This window comes from Cheilinus undulatus, linkage group 22, assembly GCF_018320785.1.
Source record: "Cheilinus undulatus linkage group 22, ASM1832078v1, whole genome shotgun sequence".
NCBI lineage: Eukaryota > Metazoa > Chordata > Actinopteri > Labriformes > Labridae > Cheilinus > Cheilinus undulatus.
In genome coordinates this window covers 19,452,686-19,476,590 of record NC_054886.1, presented here as the reverse complement: position 1 = coordinate 19,476,590, position 23,905 = coordinate 19,452,686, and the positions used below count along the sequence as shown (strand labels likewise).

The 23,905-nt window shown below is 40.0% G+C and overlaps 1 protein-coding gene across 10 annotated transcripts in view; it reads left to right on the top strand.

The window, feature by feature from the left end:
* The window catches only part of LOC121505034 (multiple PDZ domain protein), a 70,199-nt gene extending 49,202 nt beyond the window's left edge, over window positions 1-20,997 (top strand). For 5 of the 10 annotated variants that reach the window (XM_041780157.1, XM_041780164.1, XM_041780159.1 and 2 more), the window contains 20 exons: window positions 171-236; window positions 1,219-1,402; window positions 2,131-2,327; window positions 2,436-2,527; window positions 5,148-5,226; window positions 5,556-5,624; window positions 7,328-7,423; window positions 7,506-7,580; window positions 7,785-7,881; window positions 8,013-8,158; window positions 9,392-9,475; window positions 11,959-12,152; window positions 14,498-14,645; window positions 14,713-14,799; window positions 14,879-14,954; window positions 15,034-15,197; window positions 15,888-15,992; window positions 16,233-16,327; window positions 19,365-19,488; window positions 19,570-20,997. In XM_041780157.1, coding sequence (XP_041636091.1) covers window positions 171-236; window positions 1,219-1,402; window positions 2,131-2,327; window positions 2,436-2,527; window positions 5,148-5,226; window positions 5,556-5,624; window positions 7,328-7,423; window positions 7,506-7,580; window positions 7,785-7,881; window positions 8,013-8,158; window positions 9,392-9,475; window positions 11,959-12,152; window positions 14,498-14,645; window positions 14,713-14,799; window positions 14,879-14,954; window positions 15,034-15,197; window positions 15,888-15,992; window positions 16,233-16,327; window positions 19,365-19,488; window positions 19,570-19,716 — 2,325 coding nt within the window. In that variant the 3' untranslated portion in view covers window positions 19,717-20,997. The remainder of the gene's footprint in view (window positions 1-170; window positions 237-1,218; window positions 1,403-2,130; window positions 2,328-2,435; window positions 2,528-5,147; window positions 5,227-5,555; window positions 5,625-7,327; window positions 7,424-7,505; window positions 7,581-7,784; window positions 7,882-8,012; window positions 8,159-9,391; window positions 9,476-11,958; window positions 12,153-14,497; window positions 14,646-14,712; window positions 14,800-14,878; window positions 14,955-15,033; window positions 15,198-15,887; window positions 15,993-16,232; window positions 16,328-19,364; window positions 19,489-19,569) is intronic. The other 5 variants (XM_041780162.1, XM_041780158.1, XM_041780161.1 and 2 more) reach the window with 2 other exon arrangements.
* The last annotated feature ends 2,908 nt before the right edge of the window (window positions 20,998-23,905 follow it).

Genomic DNA, 23,905 nt, shown 5'->3' with positions numbered 1-23,905 from the left:
CTCCTTGCCAGTTATAACAAAGGCTTGCTTGCAGTTGTTGCTGCCAAGGGTGGCACAACCAGTTATTAGGTTCAGGGGGCAAAAACTTTTTCACAGCACTTTTCAGACTATACTGTTGTGTATTAATACTATGTTCTATGAATATGCCTTCATAACTGTCTTATATGAAGCAGCCGTCAAACACAGACTCCAGTGACGAGAGAGCTGCAGCTATAACAAGGGACAACAAGGACAAGGTTTGTGCTTCCAATTACTATCCAATGACAACCCTTTACTGTCTTGCATTGGCTGCTTTTCAAATAAAATTTTCCCACTGCAGTAGAATCAGGTCTGAAAAATACAAATGTTTCAGAGGAACATTTTTAGATTAGATCTGTTCAACTTCTCTTCTTTTTTACTTAAGATATGTCGTCACCGGCACGTGTATGTCACTAGCTGTAGGTCTGTGTCACGAATGTGTTGTTCTTAAAGCTGTTGTCTCTTCTCTGTAGGAGGCTGACAGTCACAGTAGACTTGTCCTCCGCCTCTCCCCAACTAACCCTTTCACTCCTACCCCATTTAAGGTTTGTGGGTCTCAGTGTTGTGCTTTCCTCCTTTCCCTTTCAGTGTATGTTGGTACAGCTATGTCCATATATCTCAATACAGGTCATGTATTGAATATATTCTAACATGCTGTCCATGTATACACAAATATGTGTCCTAACATCTGTCTGATTTCTTAAATCGGAACCTGTTCTGTCTTTTGCTTGCTCCTTTTAAGAAAATAATAGAATCACTTTTATGGTAAACAAAAGGAAATTTAAATGATTTTGTTGTAAGATCAGTTATTTTCATTAAAATGTGATTTGTTGCTTTTGGGTGAGTTTGATGTTAATTGGCATATGAGTTCTTAATTCAATTTTAAGTAATTAAATCAGTTATAATTAAGTGGTTTAATCCTATAATTATGACAGTAGAACTCAAGGCAGTAGCTTAAGTAGGCTAATAAGGCTTTTTTGATTTGAGACTCTCTTAGCTTCAAATGTTCTGCTCAAAGTGACGAAGCTGTTCATGTAAGCCCAGCATATGGCATCGGATAATTACATCAACAGCTCTCATGTGCCTCCCTGTCCCTATAATAACTTCACACCAAGTTGATTCAAACTCAAATGCAGAAATGATGACTCTTTGTTTCTTTAACTTTCACTAATTTTCAAACTTTCTCCTGTGGCGTGACAGCCTGTGAAGCGTGAAGCGGCGAAGGTGGCTCCCACGAGCACCCTCCTCCCCCTACCAGTGGTGCCCCATGTGGGAGAGACCGATACGGACTCGCTGACGGAGATTCCTGGCAGGCCTGCTGCTGAGGCAGAGGAGGACAACGAGGTGGAGGAGGAGGTGGAGGACGAGTTTGGATACAGCTGGAGTGAGTTTTCTCTTTTAAGTTTTTAGATAAAATTTGTTTATTCTGATTTGGCTTAAAAAATATAAATTAAAGAGGATGTATTGTTGGCTCTTTAGCATGCTTCTTCACTTCACAGCCACTAGAGGTCCCCCAAGGTCCATGTTTTCCAACACCCTGCTCATAAAGTGGTCCAGGCTCTGCTGTAAAGGATTTACATTGTACCTCTGAAGGTCTCAGCATCCCAATTTAGCCATTAGCATCCTTTAAACACAGTAAAGTCAACTCTAGGACGAACTTCCTGCTTCAAGGACGATGGTCAGTTTCATTCAGCTCAGGCAGCCAGCATAAAGGACAGACATCCAGCCTCCAAACACCTGGGACTGTGTGAGCATGTGTGTAGTAGAGAGTGTGCCCATCCTGCGGGGATAAGATTGATGAGGTTGGGCCCGGGGAGGTGAGTTGTGGAGATTAGTACAGGACTGATGGTTCAACAGTGGCAGGGAGCCCAGAACAACAGGAGCCGGTTGGTGTGAACAGCGGCTATCTAACACACCAGAGACAGGAGCGAGGGGGAGACAATGGAGACAAGACTGAGACAGAGAGTAAGACTAAAGGGAAAACTTTAGCAGTTTGACTTTTAAAACTTTAACCATTTACTTTTTCATAACTATAAATCCTTCTAAATCCAACCACCTGTCCTCTCTCTGAGCAGCACGACATAAAAGACACGTCTGTCACCCCTTTTTCAGAAAACATAATCCAGCGCTACAGCAGCCTCCCTGGTGTTCTACACATGATCGAGCTGGAGAAAGGCAAGACAGGCTTGGGCCTCAGCCTGGCTGGGAACAGGGACCGCTCACGCATGAGTGTCTTCGTGGTGGGAATAGACCCCAATGGAGCGGCTGGCAGAGACGGACGAATGGTCATAGGGGATGAACTGCTAGAGGTAAAGACTCCTTAAAGTTCTATGATTTAGAAATGAAACATATTCCAGGCATGTTTATTACTTGTGGCTATTTAATTGTGGTTATTCTACATTTTTGCATCTTCTTAGATCAATGGACAAGTCCTTTATGGCCACAGTCACCAGAATGCCTCCTCCATCATCAAGAGCTCTCCATCCAAAGTGAAAATCATCTTTGTCAGGTACAGGAACAAAGCTTCATGGCACCAGAAACAACATTTTTGTAAAGACAATGCTTAAAATGAAATGATAGGCTTTGATATACTGTAATATTACTAGAAATCCAATAGAGGGAGCAATTGTACTTCAACAAAATGTTTTAAAAACAGTTTTACCCAAAACTTTGTGCCTAATTCTAACATTGATGATGTATACCTTTCTACTGACATGCATTATATAAAAGAAGTGAAAAGGTTTCCCAAAGCTGCTTTAAGATGTAGTGTATTTTAGTTAAAGAAACCTAAGAAATATGAAAAGTCCTTTTCACATATGAACTCACAAAAAACAATAGAAATTTGATAACCTGGACCTGAAATTTTCCAGAGTTGACCCCCAACATGCATCTCATAGTGGTACATTTCCCCTGTTGAACAGGAGGTGAAGGACAGGTCACAGGAGTCAGAGTTTCAGCTGAGGTGCATCTACCCTGGAATTTTAAAAAAGCCTTTAGAATGTCATGGATAAGATAGACACACTCCCCCTGCTGTCCCTTATCAGCCACAACACAATTCAGTCTGTGCTGCTTTCTCAGATTTGATTATAAGCCATACTGCCATAAACAGTCAAATAACGAACATTTCAGACTAGCTGCGCACATGCACCATGCATGTCCGCCTCAGCTCCTGCTGGTGCGATTTTCACACTAGACATGTGTGCCCGCATCTCCCTGCTGTCAAAGCCATGCCATTCTTCAAGATTTACCTCGATAATCCTCCCTACAAGTGACTTGTTTCATTGTATAGTGAAACCGTGCTGACAAAAAAACAAAATAAAAGAAGAGAATTTCTCCAATTAAATGATAAATCAGGATTTTACTTTGGAAAGCTAAAACCAAAAGTGCAGTCGTACTGTGTTTATCTTTCCTGTGACATATTGTACCTTTGTGTAAACCAAAAGCTTCATAAATAGTAGAAGTTTAGAGAACAACTGTAACGCCTGAAACAGAGGCATTTTAAGATTGTGACCTTCATCAGGGTCATACATTGCGCTTCTTGACCCCAACACAGCTTGATTTTCAGTTTTGTATGTGAACAGGTCAGGACTTTTAGACTGCCTGCATGTGTGCCAAGTCTTGTGCCTGATTCTGAGGCAGAGAGAATTTAGAAAATAGAGGTCTGCCCTATCTTTTCTGTGCACCGCATGCAGTTATGGACCAAAACAGAAAGAAAAATAATAAATGGAGAACTTTATTCACTTCATTGTAGCACATATGCACGTCCACATTGGTAGAACATGCTTACAATGGGTTTCTTGACAAATTTAAATGTGCCTGCTTAATACAGTTGTTCTCTAAACTTCTACTATTAGTCAAGCTTTCTGTTTCCACACCAGTAGAGTATGTCAAGATAAACACAGTATAAGTGCACTTCTGGTTGGTGCTTTTCAAAGAAAGAACCTGACATAGCATTTCTCTGGAGGAATTCCCTTCTTTAGTTTATACTTCTGTTGTGTGTAAAATGATGATATGTAGTGATGTAGAGAATACAAGATCACGTTATCGGCCTCTTTTTTTTTTTTTTTTTTTTAAGAAAAACATGGTTTTATTAAAATCCTGGGCAATCCTGCAGTGTCACAGCAACGTCTCTGATTTATTGCTACTGTTTTTACCCCCAAAACTTCGACTCTCAGGAGAATTTAATGGTCATTCTCAACAAAAGATGGTTTGAATTGGGGAATGAAGATATCATGTAGAAGACACAAGCGAGTGTATTATCAACCTTATTTGAGAAAGACACAGCTTATTCATGATCTCAGGTATTATATTAATCACAATGCTAAAGTAACATCTGATTGGCTGCAATGAGTGAAGTTAACAGTTGTGGAAAAAGTGGGTGGTAACCGTAAAGCTCTGTGGTGCTGACATGCAGCTCCACATCTGTCACTTAGCTTCAGATTAGCCAGTAGAAATTTTCCCCCAAAAAATCAGTTGCAGCTGTAGCTTTGCAGATTTTAACCACAGAATGTAGAATTTAAACATTTTGTGCTAAGATGTCAAGATATGAACCCTAACTGATCAACAGCACCACTAAATCTCATGAAAAGGTGGTTAAAGGGTTTAGTTGCTACTTAAAGAGGAGACTGCAGAAGTTATGGTAATATTTACAAAGAGGATGACAGATTTAGACACTACAATGAGAGTTTTTGCTACATGTAATTGGACATATCCACACTGATGGTGAAATAGTAGAAAACAACATTAGTTACATGCATTAATTAAAAGAGTTTAAATGTGTAAAGTAGTGCTGGAAACAATGTTTGGACATTCCCTGAGTTAATGACAGTGAATGATGATTTGCAGTTTACTTATTACATTAAAAAAAGTACAAACTGTTCACAGTCTGGAGGGAGAAGGGGTTCTGGTCTTAACAGCTGACATCCTGCATCAACACAGAGTCCACACATCTGACCTTTTACCCCTCTCCAAACAGTCTCTGTCAAAATCACACTACTTAACCTCCTCCTTAACTCACATCCCGTTCCCGACCCCACAAAGCACACTGTGATCAACACACGTAAATCATGTTCCCACTGTCATGAGGCCGAGAAGCAGCCATTTATGTGAGTTATGACTCTCTGGAACAGGAACACGGAGGCGCTGAACCAGATGGCTGTGGGACCGGTGAGGGAGCACGAGGGAGACATGGTGGAGCCCCACACTGAGGTAAGACTTGTGTTTGTGGCCACACACATATACAAACCTGTACAATAGTTATGGGGATTTTAGAAGATGAAACTGCATATCAGTTAATTAAACCTACACACGAACTATTGTCTGTGAGTTTTCACTCTTATAAATGTCAGTTTTTACTCTGTATTTGCCCCTAGAAGTCTCTTTGTGTGGTCTTCAAGATCCCTGAAGGTTCATTGTGTCCGACCAAAAACAACAAAAAATGGTGTAGAGACTCGAATACTCTGTGCTTTACTCCCACAGGATAACAGCAGCTTCAGTCATATCATTGTAACTCTCCCACCTTTACCTGTTACTTACAGCCTGAAGCAACTGCTGCAAATGGTGACAACGACATATCAAAGCATGAAAATGACATCGTAAAAATAAAGGTGAGACACTCTGGACCACACATGTACACAAGAAATCTTTGAATGACCAAAATAAAGACGGTAATAGAGAGAAAGTTGGAATCAATGCAACGAGGGAAAGTGAACACAAAAAAAGTCAGTGGGGGATGAAAAAGGAAGAGAGTTGGGGTTAATAGGAGCAGTCAAGTCTGACAGACTGACAGGAAGAGAAAAGAGTCAAATAAGGGTTTAAGAAATAAAAAGAAGAGCAGCTCTAAGGAGACATAAAGGCTCGGAACAATAAATAATGAAAAGAGGAAAAATGTTTGCCTCCTGTGGTTTCTGTTTTCTAACCATGCAGTTATTTTGACTTACAATTGCTAAAGTTTAGGATGTCAGTGACTGAGATTAAAACAATCAAAACTCATTTTTTCCCCAATATCAAAAAAATAAGAATTATTAGGATTTTATATACAGAGCATTATTCATTAAAGTGCTTTGCATAGATTTAAAAGGACTGAAGTTAAAAACTGACAATAAGAACTTTTAAAAATTGTTTTAAATAGTTTCGTTCTTACGCTGATATTTCTTGAAATCCCAGAAACAGTGAAACTATCAAACAGATGATTCAGTCTAGCTGGTCCAATTTGCAAGACTACTGGCATATACTGTAGTAAATCATCTGCATAAGAATGCAAACAAATACAAAATTAGCCCAAAACGTAACCAAAAGGTGCCAAATTTGCTCTCAGTGTACATGAATTAAATGTCAGATATAAAAGATAAATAAAACCTTCAAAGTATTTAAAAGTTGTTTTTATATATACACACACACACACACACACATATATGTGTGTGTGTGTGTTTGTGTGTATATATATATTTATATATATGTATAAAGTCTTGTAAGTACAATTTCTAGTATATACAAGTCCTTGTGCATGGATAGTATAGTTGCAAGATGTGAAAAGGGTACAGGGATGCTGACTAAGCATGATCAGAGAATAAAACATGCGGGGATGTGGGCAGATTTACATGAGGTAGATAACATGCATAGTAGGTGAGGCTTTCACCCCAGTGAGCTATGTTACAGAATTTTAGATACAGTAAAGCAGTGACAGACAGTGCATGATATTTTTATATTAAGCAGGGCTAAAGTGCTTGTTAAATGAAAGTTCTACTTTCTGGCAGTCTGTGACTATTGAGTGATCATCAGAGTAACTCTGTGACTGTGATAACTTTGTTTTCAGCTAAGTTATCTTAAGATGTTGAAAACCCATTTGAATTTAGCCTTCTTTCACAGGATTATTCAGACATAAGAGTCAATATCTCACACATTACCCAGTATCACAGAAAAATGGAGCAAATAACATTTGTAAATACTTCAGTGGTTTTCACACATGTTCTCAAAAGTCATTCTCCCATAATATAGGCCTGCACAGATACCTTAACATCTTACTAATGAAAATAAATTTGTGGCTGTATTTCTGCAGCAACATCAGGAAAGCTTATTGTCGTAAACTCTGAAGCACAAAAAGTCTCTCACAGAACTCAAGGTCATGAGGTGGAGCTGAGGCTAGCTGTGTTTCTGCAGATACATGCTCACAGTAATGACTGTTTTCTGTAGCTGCTTCAGATCTGTTATTTAGCCCCTGTTAGCTGTGTAAACAAGGCGAGTGCGTCAGTCCGAATGCTTTCCCTCTGCTCTGTTGCCCAGTTTGTAATCCCATTCATGTTCTTCACAGGATGATGGAGGACATGGCATCATCTTTGTGGAGGGAAATACAGAGAGTGGAGTTGAGATTGAGAGTGTATCTGAAGTGGATGCACACACAAGCAAAGTAGGTGTTATAAACAGTAGCTAATGGTTTGTTTACTCTATTCAGCTGATCTGTAATCCAAATGATGATCTGCTCTGTGCAGGAGGACTGCATGAAACCAGGGGACAAACTCTTCGCTGTCAACGGAGAATCAGTGCTTGGTTTCTCAGTGGAAAAGGTACACTGTGTAGAGAATTTATAATAATGTACAAATGCAGGGTTAGTTACAGGAATGGAGAAGATTTGAGTTGCTTTCGAGAGCTTTAACTCTGAAAGCAAGAGTCATGACAAGAATATAGAGACTGTTTTAGATGGATTTTCTAGTAAGAAAAACAAATGTCCTGTGAAGCTAACCTTTTACTCCTACTTTTCCTCTCCACAGTCAACCTGCCAGGATGGAGGTGTGCTCTCCAGCCTACCCAGCATGCCAAGTGCCACCATGAGTACCTTGAGTCCACCAGAGGCAGAGGCAGCCACAAGTGAGCCTTCTCTTCTTCTTCTAATTTATCTCTTCCTTTACAGACTTACAACCATAATTTCTTTCCTTCATATTTTTTCTCATGTTTTTTTTTTTATTTACATTTTATCTCATATGCTTCCTTTGTTTTAGGTTTAAGTCGCTCATCCACCCCTTCCACTTTGACCTGTGATCCAGCGACGTGTCCCATCATTCCCGGCTGTGAGACTACCATTGACATATCGAAAGGGCGCACGGGTCTGGGCCTGAGCATTGTGGGAGGCTGTGACACCTTGCTGGTAGGAAACAAAAGAAATATAATTGGTTGTAGTTTGTTTAAACACTTAAAAATTATTTAAAATTCAAGGAAGGTTACTAAATAAGTGTGTGGACTAAAAATTGTCAATTTGATATGGTTTTTCAGAGGTGTGTACCTTACTTGGACTCAAGTCATTGATGACTTTGAACTGTAATTGACAATATACAGCTACAGTCCACATAGACTTATGGAAATTATATATATTGTAATAAAAACCACTAAATTACACTGCGCTATGGCTGATCGGCTGCAAGGGTACAGTGATCATTGACCCATTAATGCTTTAAAATCAGAAAATAAGATATAAGGAGTATTATCAGTGTCCTGAAGTGGGCATACATAGCTTGTATTTTTTTTCCTTAAAGGTAAATGGATGGTTTTTGTACTTTTTAGCTTTTAACTGCAGTGAAAAACTTGTAAAAAATTACTTGTAGACAATGGTATAACTACTTTTAGGCCACAGAAGAAAAAAAAATTACAAACTACAATTAGACATACAACTAGCATTTTCATTTGTTTGTTGTCAAATTTTGTCTTACCTCAGGACGCTCATATAACTGGTGTTATTTTAATGGGTTAGAAAATTAAGATGCAATAGAGACAGTTCAGAGCATCAGTATACCATTCTGTCCATTTTGTCATTTTGCTCTGTGCAATTAAAAATGGACTATCAGTAGTTTGCAATTTGTTTTTGTTTCATTTTACATAACGTCCCAACTTTTTAGGTATCAGGTTTTGATTTCATTGATGGGTTAAATTACAGGACTGTACCTGTAGGTCATCACCCTCAATGCCACCCACCTAGAATCTTTGGTGGTGGTATAACAGAGGTTTGAAATAGCCGTGGCAGCTCAGGAATGTAGGAAATGATGTTGTCACAGCCTTTCTCCTCCTCCTGCCATCCTCTCCTCAGCCCATCCATTCTGTCTGCTCAGTCAGGCCTGGGAGGGAGCTGCTCTTTGTCTGGCCTAGGCCACAGCAGACAATATCCAGCCCTGGAATGTAACCTCTGCAACCCCAAAATGACACTCGCACTGGAACTCAGAGGCCAGAAAGACACCAAATAGTGCATGTGAACTGGCAATTTTGCAGCTTTTTCCCCCTACAATTTACTGTCCTCTCCCCCTCTGGATAAACAGTTGCTGCTCTTACATCATCTCCAGCAGCTCCTGTTCACCTTCTTCTTCTTCTCTTTTTTTCTCTCTCACTCCAGGGGGCCATTATTATCCATGAAGTCTATGAAGAAGGGGCAGCCTCCAAAGATGGCAGACTCTGGGCAGGAGACCAAATCCTTGAGGTGCGGTGTGCTGCGGTACAATGAGCATCACATATGACCTAGATAGGAAAAAGAAAGAAGACGACTAAGTGAGACGTGGCTGCCTGAGGAGTTTTGACTTGAAAGCTAAAGCTAATCTGAGTGAGCACTTTAAGCCCAAACAACTCTTTGCTGTAAGTGAGACAATGCACTGTGGGTAAAAAGACAGAGCAAAGTAAACACCAGCATGTATTCGGTTTGTGTTACATGAAGGGGCATGTTAAGTATCTGGGCTCAACTTGGATTTGCCCTCTGTTTGACCTCCTGCTTTGTCACAGAGGGAGGGCAGGGGTGTGGCATGGGTGTTTAGTCATGGTAGCTCAATCCTAAAACCTGAATTGAAAGGCACACACGCATGCACGCACACCAACACACACCCTCATGATTTAATTGCCCTCTACTATTCCTTTCTGTCCTGGAGCCAGGCCGATGTGTTTAGAAAAGAGGGTCAGGGAGGAAAAGTGAAAAGAGCAGTTTCCCAGTCCACAGAAACGCGACTGCATGGGAAAAATCCTCCTCTGCATGTCCAGGGCTAAAGCTAATGGGCGATTTCCCTTCTTTAATATGGATAAAAGAATAATATGGACGTCATACTGACCACTCGAGCCTCTAAAACTTTTGTGGGAAGGCTATTTCCCTGAAGTTAGATCTGACAGCACCCTCTGATTTTTGTATTATTGCTCTGTGAGCTTATAAAACAGTACTTAGAAACCCTGAATGCTGTGCTGGAGGAAATGTGAGCTCAGTAGCTAGCATCAAATTCACACTTTTTCCACTTTAAATGGTATGCTACATTTCATGACATCCCTCTCCTGTATATAAGATGGACAGCACATCACCACATCCCATCATTGTAAAGGTGAAGCCAAAATACTACCCTGTGACAGACAATATAAACACATACTGTGCATTTGCAACCCGACCCCTGACTTCTCCAAAATTCATTGAAGCTACAGCTCAAATGGTAAAGTAAGGGTTTAAACCTTCCACAGGTGAACAGACTATTGTGGGGGTTTGAAGAAGAAACTCACGGTTATGAGAACTTCAGTGACTCTTGATCTATGTCCTATCTGTTAACATTAAGGAGGCGGGGCTTATGACATGCACTGCACCAATTACTGCTTTGCTTCCCTTTTCTAGAAGCTGCCATGTTATCCAACTTCTATACCATCTGTATCTACTAAAAACAGAGATTTTTCTATTTTACTTTTGCTCTTTAGATAAAGTTACTGGGTGATTAATGGCAAAAATCTTAAGTTGAAAAATATGCCAATGCCACCAAGTAAACAGTGAATAACTATATATTATATATTGTGTTACCTAGAAGATAACTTGTCAGGAATCCTTTAATATTAACTCAAAGTAATTTTACTACAGCCTACCTCCTGTTTGTTGCTGGAGTTGTTTATGTACATACCTAACACAGCACATGGCTGATTTAGGTGGTGAATATTCATGTGATCAACATAGATGACATCAAACAAAGCTTCAGAGCTACTGAAAACTATGCAGGTCAGTTGTATGGGGGGATTTTCAGTCTGTCATCGATGCAGGAAGCTGAAACAAAGAACTTCCGATAGCTTAGCAGTAAAAGCACAGATGCAGTGGCCAGGACAAGGAGCAAGAGCTGTAGTGGACTTCACTGAATGGGTGCCCATCACCAGATGAAGTTTCTGAAGTTTCTCAGATGAAGTAGAACTGTATTCAACATAGAATGTCATGCAGAAAGTCATATTTTGTTTTGGCTGAAGCTAAGAGCATCATCTCACTTCTCTGCTAAGAGAAGTTTTAGCTAGGAGTACTAGCTTGGGGTTTTCTGGCTAATATAGTCTATAGCAGCTACTCCCAAGAAACCACAATGGTTGGATGTAGTGTTTCAGCATAGGTTACAGTTGAGATCATCAGTTCATACGGACTAATATGGGACGATGGACTGTATGACTGAATTTTAATATATAATACTTAGTTTAAAGGTGGTGTCTAATTGATGGAGCTCTGGTTAGTTATTAGTTGGGACGATTCATTGCAGTGGAGGATGGTATTTGACTGTTGTAGGTTGGTAAGTTATGGTCGCAGCTAATGTGCTAACAGGCTGCATGTGTGAGAGAAACAGCTCACTGCATTCATTATGTTTGATTTTTCGCAATCATTTCCAAGGTCTGGTCATGTGTAATCTGAGTAAAGCAGCCTATAATAACAGGGTAACAAAGAACTTTAGGCTTGGCTTCTACTGTGTTACACTAAAATCATGTCTCCTTAGTTCTGCTTTAGTGCAGATATAAAACCATATTACAGTGTTTCAGTTTTTTGCTGTTAAATGCAGGTCACTGGTCACATGGCTATCTAAAGACTAAGTCCATTAGTTGTTCTAAATGGCTGGAAATCTTGGACTTACAGTCATTCTGGCTGGGGACATTAAAGTCTAGTAGGAACTCTGCTTATGACCTCCTTCTGTCATCTAACAGGTGAACGGCATTGACCTGCGTGCAGCCACTCATGACGAGGCCATCAATGTTTTGCGTCAGACCCCACAGAGAGTCCGCCTGACGGTCTACAGGGATGAGGCCCAGTACAAGGAGGATGACCTGTGGGACTCGTTCACTGTTGAGCTCCACAAGAAGCCAGGACAGGGCCTGGGCATGAGTATTGTAGGAAGGAGGTGAGAGAAAATATATTGATAGAATTGTTGTGCAATGCCATTTATGCATTCATTAGTGCACAGGAGGATTTTTGGCAGTGTCTTACATGGGAAATAGTTGCAGAAGTGCTTTTAAATGAATGAGCTTGCAGTTTGCTTTGCAGAGGTTTACAAGACTATAACCTTTAAAGGTAATGTTGCAAGTAGTTTTAGTCAAACAAATAGGAAAAAACAGCCTAAAAGCAACTAAAGAAATGGAGCTAAGCAGCCTGAATATAAATCAAAATTTTGGTACAATATCTGTTATATAATGAACAACATAATCTTCTTGCACTAGAGATCTAAAAGTCAACATAGTGTGACAGTAAATGTATCAATGTTCTTTTTTGATGCAGGTCACGGGAGCAGAGGTAAATTATTAAAAAGGCCTGTATAGTTATGTAGCTAATAGTTGTAGAAATAAAGAAATTAAAATCCTGTAATGACACAAACTCAACAGGGTAAAATGATAGCTTTTAGATCTAACATCTTTAGTGTTATGGAACCCTTACCCCCAGTTTCCACATAGTTCATCTGCGCCATGCACTCTTGAGCAAATCACTCCCTTTCTAGTCAATGTTTGGGTTTTCACAGCACGCACCAACCACCTCTGATGTGTGCCAGAATCCAGATATGCAGCGAGTCAGTTGTTATTTGAGTTTGCTAACAGCGTCGAACTGCACAGAGGAGGTGGAAGAACAGGGGACACATCTAGTCGATATTAAAATTAAACTCAAGATACAGACTGGTGTTCTATATTCATCCATCTACATCTCTAATCCTGTTTGGGTCGCTGATGTATAGACACAAACAACTAGTCACTCTTGCATTTGCACCTACAGGCAATTTAGACTCACATCACAAATCACTGCTCCACTGTGCAGCCTTCCAATCATTTATCACTCGATCAACATGTCAAAACAGAAAGAACGTGGCCATACAGGCAAAGAAACATGCTGTTAGTATGTTTTTCTCCTGTGTGATTTCAGTTGCAACACTGTGGACATTATGGGTTAGACCTAATCACTTTTTTAAAATGCTCACCAAAATGATTTTTAATGTATGTACTTAGTTAAATAATTGTACTACCTGGCTAGATTGTTAACATGTTACCTTCACAGAGATTTGGAAGGAGTCAAAACCTTACTCGATAGAATAGCGTTCCCTTTCATCACTTTAAACTCCACAAGTGTAGCTTTAATGGGGAAATACACTTCTTCTCTGGAATCGTTAGTGATTGTGATTCTAGTGTACTGCCAGTGATTGGACTGTTCACAGATGTTGTCCATCCATATCTTTGAGAGTTTACTTTTTTCCAGGTATGTTGCGGAGGATTGACTGTTATGTGAGCTGAGCCACATTCTGACAGCCTGTTGCTGTCAGGTGTGTGGAGCGCTGTGATTGATCTCCCCCCTGGGATTATGCACAGGAATGCCTTATACAGACCATACATGCATATTTACTGCTTCTCTGTGTTTGACTGTTGGGTTAAGAAGTCAGACTTAAATCTTCGCTGCTGTCAAAGTGGTTTTACTATACTCTTTGGGAAAAAAAACAAGGAAACTGCTCAGTAGGATGGAAAAGGCAGCAACGTAAGAGACAATCTAAAACCATGGGCTAAAACGGAAAGTGCAAGCTAGCAGTTAGTGGTGGAGCTGTGACAGCCAAGTGTCTCTGGCGCTGAGGATGGAGTGGGATAGAGTTGCTTTGCTTCACAGCTACTGCTTGTGTTTGTTTTATCCACGTGGAGATTGGCACCTGGGATGTGCTGAGATGTAGAGACAGAGACTGAGAATTTGTCATCAGCAGCGCTGCTGTAAAGTCTTGTTTCCCAGAGGTCTGTGCACAAAGGAAGCAGAGGAGTTTTGAAGGCAGAAAATCAAAGGAAACAAGAATCAAAAGAGTCTTGACATGCAAAACTTGACAAAACCATGGGAGTGCGTGAGACAAATTGCAGCAATTCTGAAAGTGAAGACAGCCTTCAATCAACATCTCCTTGGTGGACAGTCAGTCATTAAGTGTCCCCAGTACAGTCATAAGAGTGCAGAAAAAAGCATGGAAAGCACATCTATTGAGGTCACAGATGGGGGGCAAACATAAGCTATAGCAATCAAACCTTCCATCTTAGCAGCTGTATGACTGCCACTTTCCAAGCAGCAGAAGCCACATTAGTGGAGGTCCACTGGAAAAATGGTCAATCTGACTGTCAATTACAGTTTAAGCATCAAAAGTCAGCAATAAGACAAGACTAGGAACAATTAGAGCAGAGCAAACACTACATGATGATGAAAAGGCAGTAATGGTGTCAACTTTAACTTTCTGGACAGGAACGACACTGGAGTATTTGTGTCTGATATTGTAAAAGGAGGTTTGGCGGACACTGATGGCAAACTGATGCAAGGGGACCAGATCCTGTCGGTAAACGGCGAGGATGTCAGATCTACAACTCAGGAGGCTGTGGCTGCACTACTAAAGGTAGATATATCAAACAGGACATCAATAGATTGCAAAGTCAGCAAATAATATGTTTTTTGTTCTGTAGTGCTGCGTGGGACCTTTAAAAATGGAAATCGGGAGGTTTAAGGCAGGCCCTTTCCACTCTGAAAGAAGGCTGTCACAAAATAGTCTGGTAATAACTTTTTGAACCACATTTGAACATAAACTTTGCTTAAACAGTCGTTAAAACAGCATGCATGTGTTTGTTTCAGATGAGTGACCTAGGCACCTCCAAGTTGGCGTCTTATTTGTGCTCAGACTCTGGAAACCTCTCTGCTGACAAAATAAGTAAGACTCTAGATTTTAAGTATCCATAAGAAGCCATCTAGACGCACATGTTAAAAGGTTTTGCTTTTTTTGCCTTCAGCAGCAGAGCCTCAGGACACCAGAACTGTCGAGATCACCAAAAGTCCAAATGAGTCTCTGGGCATCAGTATAGCAGGCGGCGTGGGCAGCCCTCTGGGTGATATACCTATCTTCATCGCCATGATGAATCCTGTGGGCGTGGCTGCTCAGACGCAGAAACTCAAGGTACAGATTTTAGAGTTTTCCCAGCATGTCTGGGATTGAACATGTGTCGTCATTCCCACTCATTCGAATCTCTAGTCCTTCCAAATGTCAAGTGCCTGCAGCCTTAACCGTGACCTTCGCACTCCAATCACAATTGTATCTCTGTGCTACGCCCACTGGAGAAGGACAATGGGCATTGCTGGCATTGCTAATAAATCTCTCTCCTGCATTCAAATCAGTGAGCCTACAGAAAGGCTCATTGAAATGAATAGGAGTGAATCTTGAATAGTATATTCATGGAGCTTCATCTTTTCAGCCTCAATGAGAGATGAGAACAAGACATAATTAAATTACTCAGCATAGTCCTGCTTTTGTATGATTAGAATAATTGAAATTACAATAATTTCCTGTTATCACACAGAGCTCTCCATCAGAATGATAGAAAGAGCACCTCTAAAAGCTTTAAGAAGTGCTCCTGCTGTGCTGATACATATTCATACTGGTTTTAGGGACAGAGAAAAGTTCTGTGACCATGTTCATTATTTAAAGTAGGTCATGTGTTTCAAACCTGGAGCTAAAACCATGCAAAATTACCCACAGTCTCATCTACATTGAAAGTTTCCAAACTTAACATGGAAATATGAATATTCAGAGTGGTGTTTCTTTCCTACAATCCTGTTTAATTGTTTTTTTATTTCTGATTTTTTCCAGATCGGAGACCGCATCGTCAGTATCTGTGGAACCTCAACTGAAGGAATGAGCCACTCGCAGGCCGTCGCTCTGCTCAAGAACGCTACAGGCACAATACAGCTGCAGGTCAAAGATACAGACATGTCCTCTCACCTTTTGTGTTCTTATTAGATAAACCTGAAGACCCAGTTAGATAATGTGCAATCAAAGCTCTATCTGTGTGCTAGGAGAACAGTCAAAAGGCGACTACCGGCAGGCTTTGATGTACCATAAACTTGTGTCTTCACTGTGCTATCAGTCTTTATCATGCAAGTGTAACACGCCATAAAAGTCTGTTGTCCTGTTTGTGCTTTCATGTATCTGTAGGTGGTAGCAGGCGGTGACACCACTGTGACAGGTCCCTCTCAGGAGCAGGCAGCTGGAGGTCTGACACCCAGCTGCATCTTCCAGGATGACCTCGGGTATGACCTTAGTGCTACGCAGACACAACTACAGCAATACAAGCTTTAATACAAAAAGAAGTCTCAAAGTAGCCAAGGGACTGCATGAAAATTTCTTGCATTAAAAAATTCAGAAAAGAAGAAATAGTTGATATCAGAAGAATTTTTGTCCCTCTTAAATTCTAGGGAAGGACATTTCAAGAAAAAATACTCTGCAGGGAAACAATTGACAACTACTCCAACACCCACCCCCTCTTGCAGGCAAACTAACTCCAATGAGGCTGTTTCTTGTCATAAACATTTGTTTTGGGTATTCAGATATCAAGTTGACTGCACTTGCTTTCCATGCGCCATCACTGAGAATTAAAAACATTACATCTTTAGTGGCATCAGCAATGGGAACTCACCTGTGCAAATAACTGCAAATACATCACATCTGTGGTTCTAAGGATTTCTGTGGTTTATTTGCCTCTGGCAAAAGGAAAAAATGGGGGTGAAAAGGCCATGAGCTAAGAGGCTAGTGGCGCCTCCTTAACAGCTTTTCTCCCTCATCTTGTCATTAACATGCTTGTAGAGGAAATGGTGATGCACTTTTTTGCAACTAACACATGGGGTCCAGGTCAGACCAAGAGGATATGGCTGTAGACCTGTACGATGGGGTGACCTCGAACCTTGCCCGTGGGGCAGGAGGTGACATACATTACCAAAGCCTGAACCAGAATGACGTAATGAATGATGTTCATTTTCCATTTTCTCTCAGAGGTGATGGTAAGTGGCTATTTTTCTCAACAGCAGAATTTTATGTATAAAAATCCAAAATTTACTTAGTAGGGAGAAATTGTAATTGAACATACCACAAACAAAGGAATACTCAGATGGAAGAGGCTGGGGGATAAAATTATATTAAAACACAACAAACTAAGGAAACCCCAAAGAGGGCTGGGGTAAGGCACCTGAACCTTAAAGGTTAGGGTGAGGATATGGAGAGGGGGGATCAAATACAAAAAAAAACACCAAAAACCAAGGAAAAACCCAACAAGGGTATGTATGTCACTTCTAGTGCCATGGTCAAGGTCACCCTATTTTAGAGGTCTGCTACAGATGAGTCCAAAACGCCCCACCATAGAAATATGCAACCAGATGCCTCTTGGTTAGACTGAAATGACAACTTAATTCAAGATTGTTAGTTAGGAGTCGGTAGTAATGTGCCATTTAGGAAGAAGCCAGTCTTATTTATCAACTATGGGAGATTGTTCCTATTTGAGAGTCATTTTCCTGATTTTGTTGTTGTTTATTGGACATAACAAGAGGGTGGTACCAAATGAAGAGCTGTGCGGAGGCCAGAAGACTCTAACTCTCACTACTGAGCTGAGCAAAATGATACCAGTCTCATTTAAAATTCTGATCAGGAGTGAAGCTGGATGGACAGAAAGAAGGAACCTTTTTTTTCACTTTTGAAATTCCTTTCTTTGCATCTTAAGCTGTTTATGTTTCATATTGGATTTCTTTTCTTAAATTGATGGTAAGACTTTCTGTTTGGGTATTACCTGCTTTTATTTGGAAAGAAAATAAAGGACTTTGGTTGAAGATGATGACAAAAAAAATGAAGGAACAGGATAAAAGGCAAATGTTTGATAACACAAGGCCCAGATGAATTTGACTCGTCCACTGAGGTGTCTGTGAGTTTTTCGAGACATAAAGGAGCAGTGGTGGACTTACTTACATCCCTGTGGTTGTAGGGAGACAGTGCAGTGGCTTAACTAAAGCCACTGCAGTGTGGTGAAAGGGACAAAAAAGCTTGGGATTCATCACAATTTTAAAAAACATAATGCACCAGTTATGGACCTTAATTAGCTGTTGTACACCTCCCAACTAATCCAGATAAAGGCCTCTTAGACCACTTCATTTACAGTCTAGATATCAGATAGCAAATCGTCTTCAGTACACCTAGAATAAAGGATGACCTCATGGTATCCAAATGCCCAAAACTGCTGTTAATGCAATTATAAATGAGGTCAGAGGGACCTTTGAAGCTTTTACAAAATTCCCCTCACCAACTTCTTCATCCTCTAGAACTCTCTTGTAGCAATACCTGCATTGCTACATCATTCAGGATGTTCAGAAAAACCTTTTTAATCCCACCTCAGATTATGGTCTGTTAAATTGTGTTGTTTTTCTCTGTACATTCTGGTGTAATGTCTCTTTTGAAAGCTAATATACTAATTTAAGCTTGTATAACTTATAAGCATTACCATTATTATTATTATTGCTGTTGTAGTAGAAGTAGTAGCAATAGTAGTCATTCATATTTTATCAAACTCCTTTGAGGAATGATCAGCTGAATTTCTAACAAACTTAGTTTAGTGACGAAGCCTAAGATTGATTTCTAATCTTTCTAATCAAACAGCCTTCATACAAGCTACAGACCCTATCTAAGGCAATGGCTCTCAATTGATGTACATTCAGGACCCACCATGCCTTTAGTGAGAAAATGCAACCTTAATTTCAGATATTTTCAACAAGTCAGATGTATTGAATAGAAAATTGGGCAGTTTGGACCTCAAGTGGTACAAAACAAATGACATAACAAATTAAACATGTCTCACCTCATAGATTTTCTGCACATTTTTTCAAGGCACATTTTTGTGACCTTCAAAAAATTGCTCCACAACCCACTTTTGAGTCCCAACCCACCAGTTGAGAACCACTGCTTTAGCAATAGTGCAATGTTTTACCAGTTTCCCTAAACACAATGGAAAAAAATGTAAAATACAGTAATTATTGCATGCACCCTTCAGGTTTTCTTAATTAATGACAATTTGAATATCAAGGTCTTGTGGAAAAAGTTGTGGTTTAGTAATTTATTTGGATCTTGCATGAATGAATATTTTGTAATTTGCTGATTAAGGGGGAGAGAGTGTCAACGTTTTGTCTTCACTGAAAAATTATTGACAATTTTAGGAATACAGAGAAAGGACTATCACCTCAAAAATGTAATTAATTAAATCTCTTCGATCCATTTACACACAGTCCCTAACGCTCTCATTTTCCCCATCAGCCCGCCTCAGTATAAGACCATCACTCTTGGACGAGGACCTGACGGACTGGGTTTCAGTATCGTGGGCGGGTATGGCAGCCCCCATGGAGACTTGCCGATTTACGTCAAAACAGTTTTTGGAAAGGTAGGCCGCAAATTTGTGTTTTTGTATTTGCAGTATTGAGGAACTGGATGTTTTTGACTCACATCTTTACTCGGACGTTAGGGGGCAGCCGCAGAGGATGGCCGTCTGAAGAGAGGGGACCAGATAATGGCGGTTAATGGACAGACTCTGGAGGGCGTCACTCATGAAGAAGCCGTTGGCATCCTGAAGAGGACCAAAGGAACTGTCACACTCACTGTGCTATCATAGAAACAGTCTCCACTTTGTTCCTGGTCTTATCACACATGAAGTAACACCCAATCAAGAAAGGCAGAAACTTTCTTAACACATCACACGACACAGGTGTGATGTTATATCTTGCACGAGGAAAACCAGCAATATATCACATCTAGAAGACTGTGCTACACTCACCTGTGAATATGTGCACACTGAAATACTGATAATCACAAAGAACCTAACGTAGCCTGAAACACTGTGATCCATATAAGCCTACTGTAGGTATACTCATGTTCAGAATGTGTCAATATAAGAGTTTTATCACTGAAACTGTCACCAGAATACACCTAGAGCAGTATTTTAGACAGATGAGTGTTTGGTTAAGTTGGTAAATGAAGTTCAAAGAGGCTGAAGAAGTATTAGACTTGGTGAAACTAAAGTTACATTCCATGGCTCTGTTATGAAGTATTCACTGAACTTTGTGAGTCACGAATCTAAGGTTTCTGTCGTGAATTTTAATGTAATGCATTATTTTATTTTACACAGGATTACTGCAGAGAAGCAGCCCTGTATTAGGTTGTTTTTTACCATCTGGAGTCTACTCAAAGAGGAGACTTTTTACTAAATTAAGAGCATGAAAAAGCACCCATGGTTATTTACTGATTAGCCAGATTTGGCTAATGGCGACATTAGCTGATAAGAGCATTATTTGTCTCTTACATTGCATGACTGTTGGCAAGTTTTCATACGGATTTTCCCAAAAGGCTAATGCTGCTGTAACCTGTGTTGATCAACTTACCATGAAGTCACTGAGACAAAGAGAGCATTTTGAAAGAGCCGAAGGGGGAGGAAGAGTGGTAACACATCCCTGAAGGAAAGATGTGAATCCTTGCTGCATGTTCCTTAAATTATGAAGTGTTTAAGTGCACACTAGAGGAAAATTCAAGTGTGTATGACCTATTCACTGAACTTTAGTGCTGCTAAAGCTGATACATTTGGTATTATTTCACAGTATTTGGAATTTTTATAAAGTATTAATGAAAGTTTGTATCATTAAAATGCACAGAAAGTAAACCGGCCTGCTATCTTTAATGGATGGGCAAGCTGTTTTAAAGGTCAAATGTTTATATAATGAACCCCGGCTCATTTTAGCCTCATTATGTATTCAAAATAAAGTCCTGTAGTGTATAGTTAAAGTGCTTAGATGTGTTGTGTGTCCTTGTGCTTTCAGAGAACTCTGTTCTCTAGAACTGTCAATATGGCAGTATTGAGCTTATTCACACTGAATTAAATAAAAGTGACCTTTGGATTCAATCAGTGTTTGCTGCTCTTGCATTGTACTCTTTTCAGCTTCATCATAACAGAAAAGTTTGCAGAAAAAATAAATAAAACTAGCCTGTTTAAACACAGCAAAGTGACTATTACTTAGAAAATATGATATAAAATGGTGATACACGATGATGACAGTAGTTAAGCCTTGGGAAATGCTGGGCATCTCTCCAAGTGCACCAGCTGTTATTCAATGTAACAGCTCCTTACTGAAGACTTGGGCCATTATACACTATCATATGACAGCCATACATTTTCTTAATACATCTTCTATCATGGAGATACAAGCATGTACTGTCGCTGCAGGTCACATTTAAATGAAAGGCGAAGATGTAAATCAGAGCCTGCAACAAGATGAAATGAGCAAAGATTTATAGATGTAAGACAATAGGGCCATGTGGAGCGGCACTTGAATACGCTCTGTTGTCACTTGAGACTTAATAAAGCCTGGATAAAGAGGCACAGCTCTCCATGAAAATATGGCATCCCATCTGTCTGTGCGATGACAAGCACAGCTGCTTAGCAACCGCTTGCACAGTTTGTGTCGAGCCATGTGGATGAAGTCAGTATCTGAAGTCAGTTAACAGCTATAATGGACGGCGCTAATTAGTCACAAGAGTTTGAAGCTATTGCTAATGAGGTTAAGGGTATGGGGAGAACAAGTGTTGGAGAACTATGCTGCTTTTATTGTGGAGGTGCAACTGTTAGGTGACTCATTCACCCTGAGGTCAGTCCTAACAGTTACACACAGCTGCTGCTAGCTTAAACATAAGGTAGCTAAACCAAAAGCTAGGTCTTTTAAGATTTAAATACACTGGGCTGTGGTCAGACCGTCTGTTACTGTGAGATGCCGCATTTGTCAGAATGGAAACACACACGAAAACTTTCTAAATGAGATTGGATTAAACTTTTGGTTAGGTTAGTGAGGTTAGGTTCAGGGTTAAGGTAAAGGTTAGGATACCAAAAGTTAAAAACATGACCTGCAAAACCTTACAAAAAATATAATGAATGAATAACAGTCTGCTTAAAAAGCTTGAAGACATTCTAGCGTAGCTTATGTAGCTCAATTTTGAAATCTATGTAGATAGTGGAGCCATGGAGCTAATGTGGCTAAAGCTAAAGCTCACAAATCTTTTGGATACACGTTCTTTGCAGATGATGTCGCAGCAGAGAACCCCCCTTGGGGCTAAGGACTGATTGCTACGTAGAGAAACACTTCCAAAAGGGCATTTTTGAGCAGTTTACTACTATAACAGACATTCAACGTGCAAAAATATAAACATTCTTAATTATCAAGTTGCTTTTGTGTCCTGAAAGTAGTAAGAAATGTCATGCAAAAATTAAAAAAAGCTTAAAAACTAATGGGCAGGATTTCAAAAAGCCATCTAAAGCCTGGATGAGTAGTCTCACACAACACTCATGTATGGTCTTGAAAGAAAACTGGCACTCAAATGGGAGCTAGCTAAAGAGCTGTTTCGTAGAACAGTCTTGTTTGTAAACAGCTAATCATTATTCAGCTGCTCACCCTGCAAGGTTATTTGATTGATAGGACATCACTGTTTCAATAAAAAGGATGTTTGTGACAAGATGAGGATTTTCTTCTATGTTAAAGGGGCTCAGCTAGCCTCTTCGCTCAGTACAAGACTTTCTAGACTCTTGTCTCCCTTCATCTGGTCAGATAATGCTAAGAGATCTGCAGGACTGAGTATTTGTGATATTGATCACCTCCACATCAGGTAAACCAGGTAGACTGTGGAAAAAAACAAAACTTTTTTTTTTGAGAAATGTAGGAGTCGTATTGATTGAATGTAAACTTAGCACAAAAAGTAAGGAAATTTGTGTTTGGTACATTATTCCTTTGTTGTAACACTGCTTCTTGGCAATAAATCTTATACTGTTGGAAAGCCTGTTTATTACCCTTTTAAATGGTGCCACATTTGTAAGGAACATGCATTTGTGGGATGAGCAGCCGAGCTGAGTTTGTGGGTTGCGCCCATGAAAAATTTGCCAAATCTCCTCTGCCGGTGCCAAACAGCTTATTCTGCCAAAGATTTATCGCCAAGATGCATTGTTGAAAGAAAGAAACAATCTACCAAACACAAATTTCCTTACTTTTACTTTTAGAACTGTTACCAAATTTCCTCTATTCCCATTAGCTTCTAATGGCTGTCACCCACTTCTTCTTGACAACCCTTTAACCAAGTTACTAAGCTAATGAGAGCTACATAAGCTACGTAGCTATGTTATCTACACAGCTTGTGTAGCCAAGTTAGCTTCAGTAACATGTGGTAAAGCTAACTTAGCTCATTGGCTTGCATAGTAACGTTAACTATGTAGCTATGTTAGCTTTAACAAAGGCTAACAAATCTGAAGTGACTTTAGCGTACTATTTTTAAACTGATCCATATATAATTTATCTCTGGGTTAGACCTCTGACCTTTTTCCTCTGTTTATATAAAATGTTTTGTCTGTAATGTTTACAATGTAGTTATTCCATGAATATAACTGTCTTGTTTTTTGAATAAAGTTGACATTTTTCTTTTTATCTAAAATTTGAGAGTACGCTGGAAAAGTCTACCCCTTCTGTTCTGACAGAAACAGCATCTCACAGTAAAAGTCTGCGAGAACAGGGTCTGAGCTCTACTGTCTGCAGCCAGACTGTTGGCTGACTTCCACCCTGGACTCACGACCAACCACAGCTTCCTTCTGCTGCTACTTGCTAATTAGCAAGCTGGATACTTCCTGCTACAGCTAACTTAGCTTCTAAAAGCACTGAGGCATTTAACATCCTCCGTTAAAAGCCAACAACGTTACCCCTGTGTTGAGTGGTTTCTGTTTACCTTTATAGTGAAAGTAGATCCAGGGTTTCCCTGCATCTGCTGCTAGCTAAACT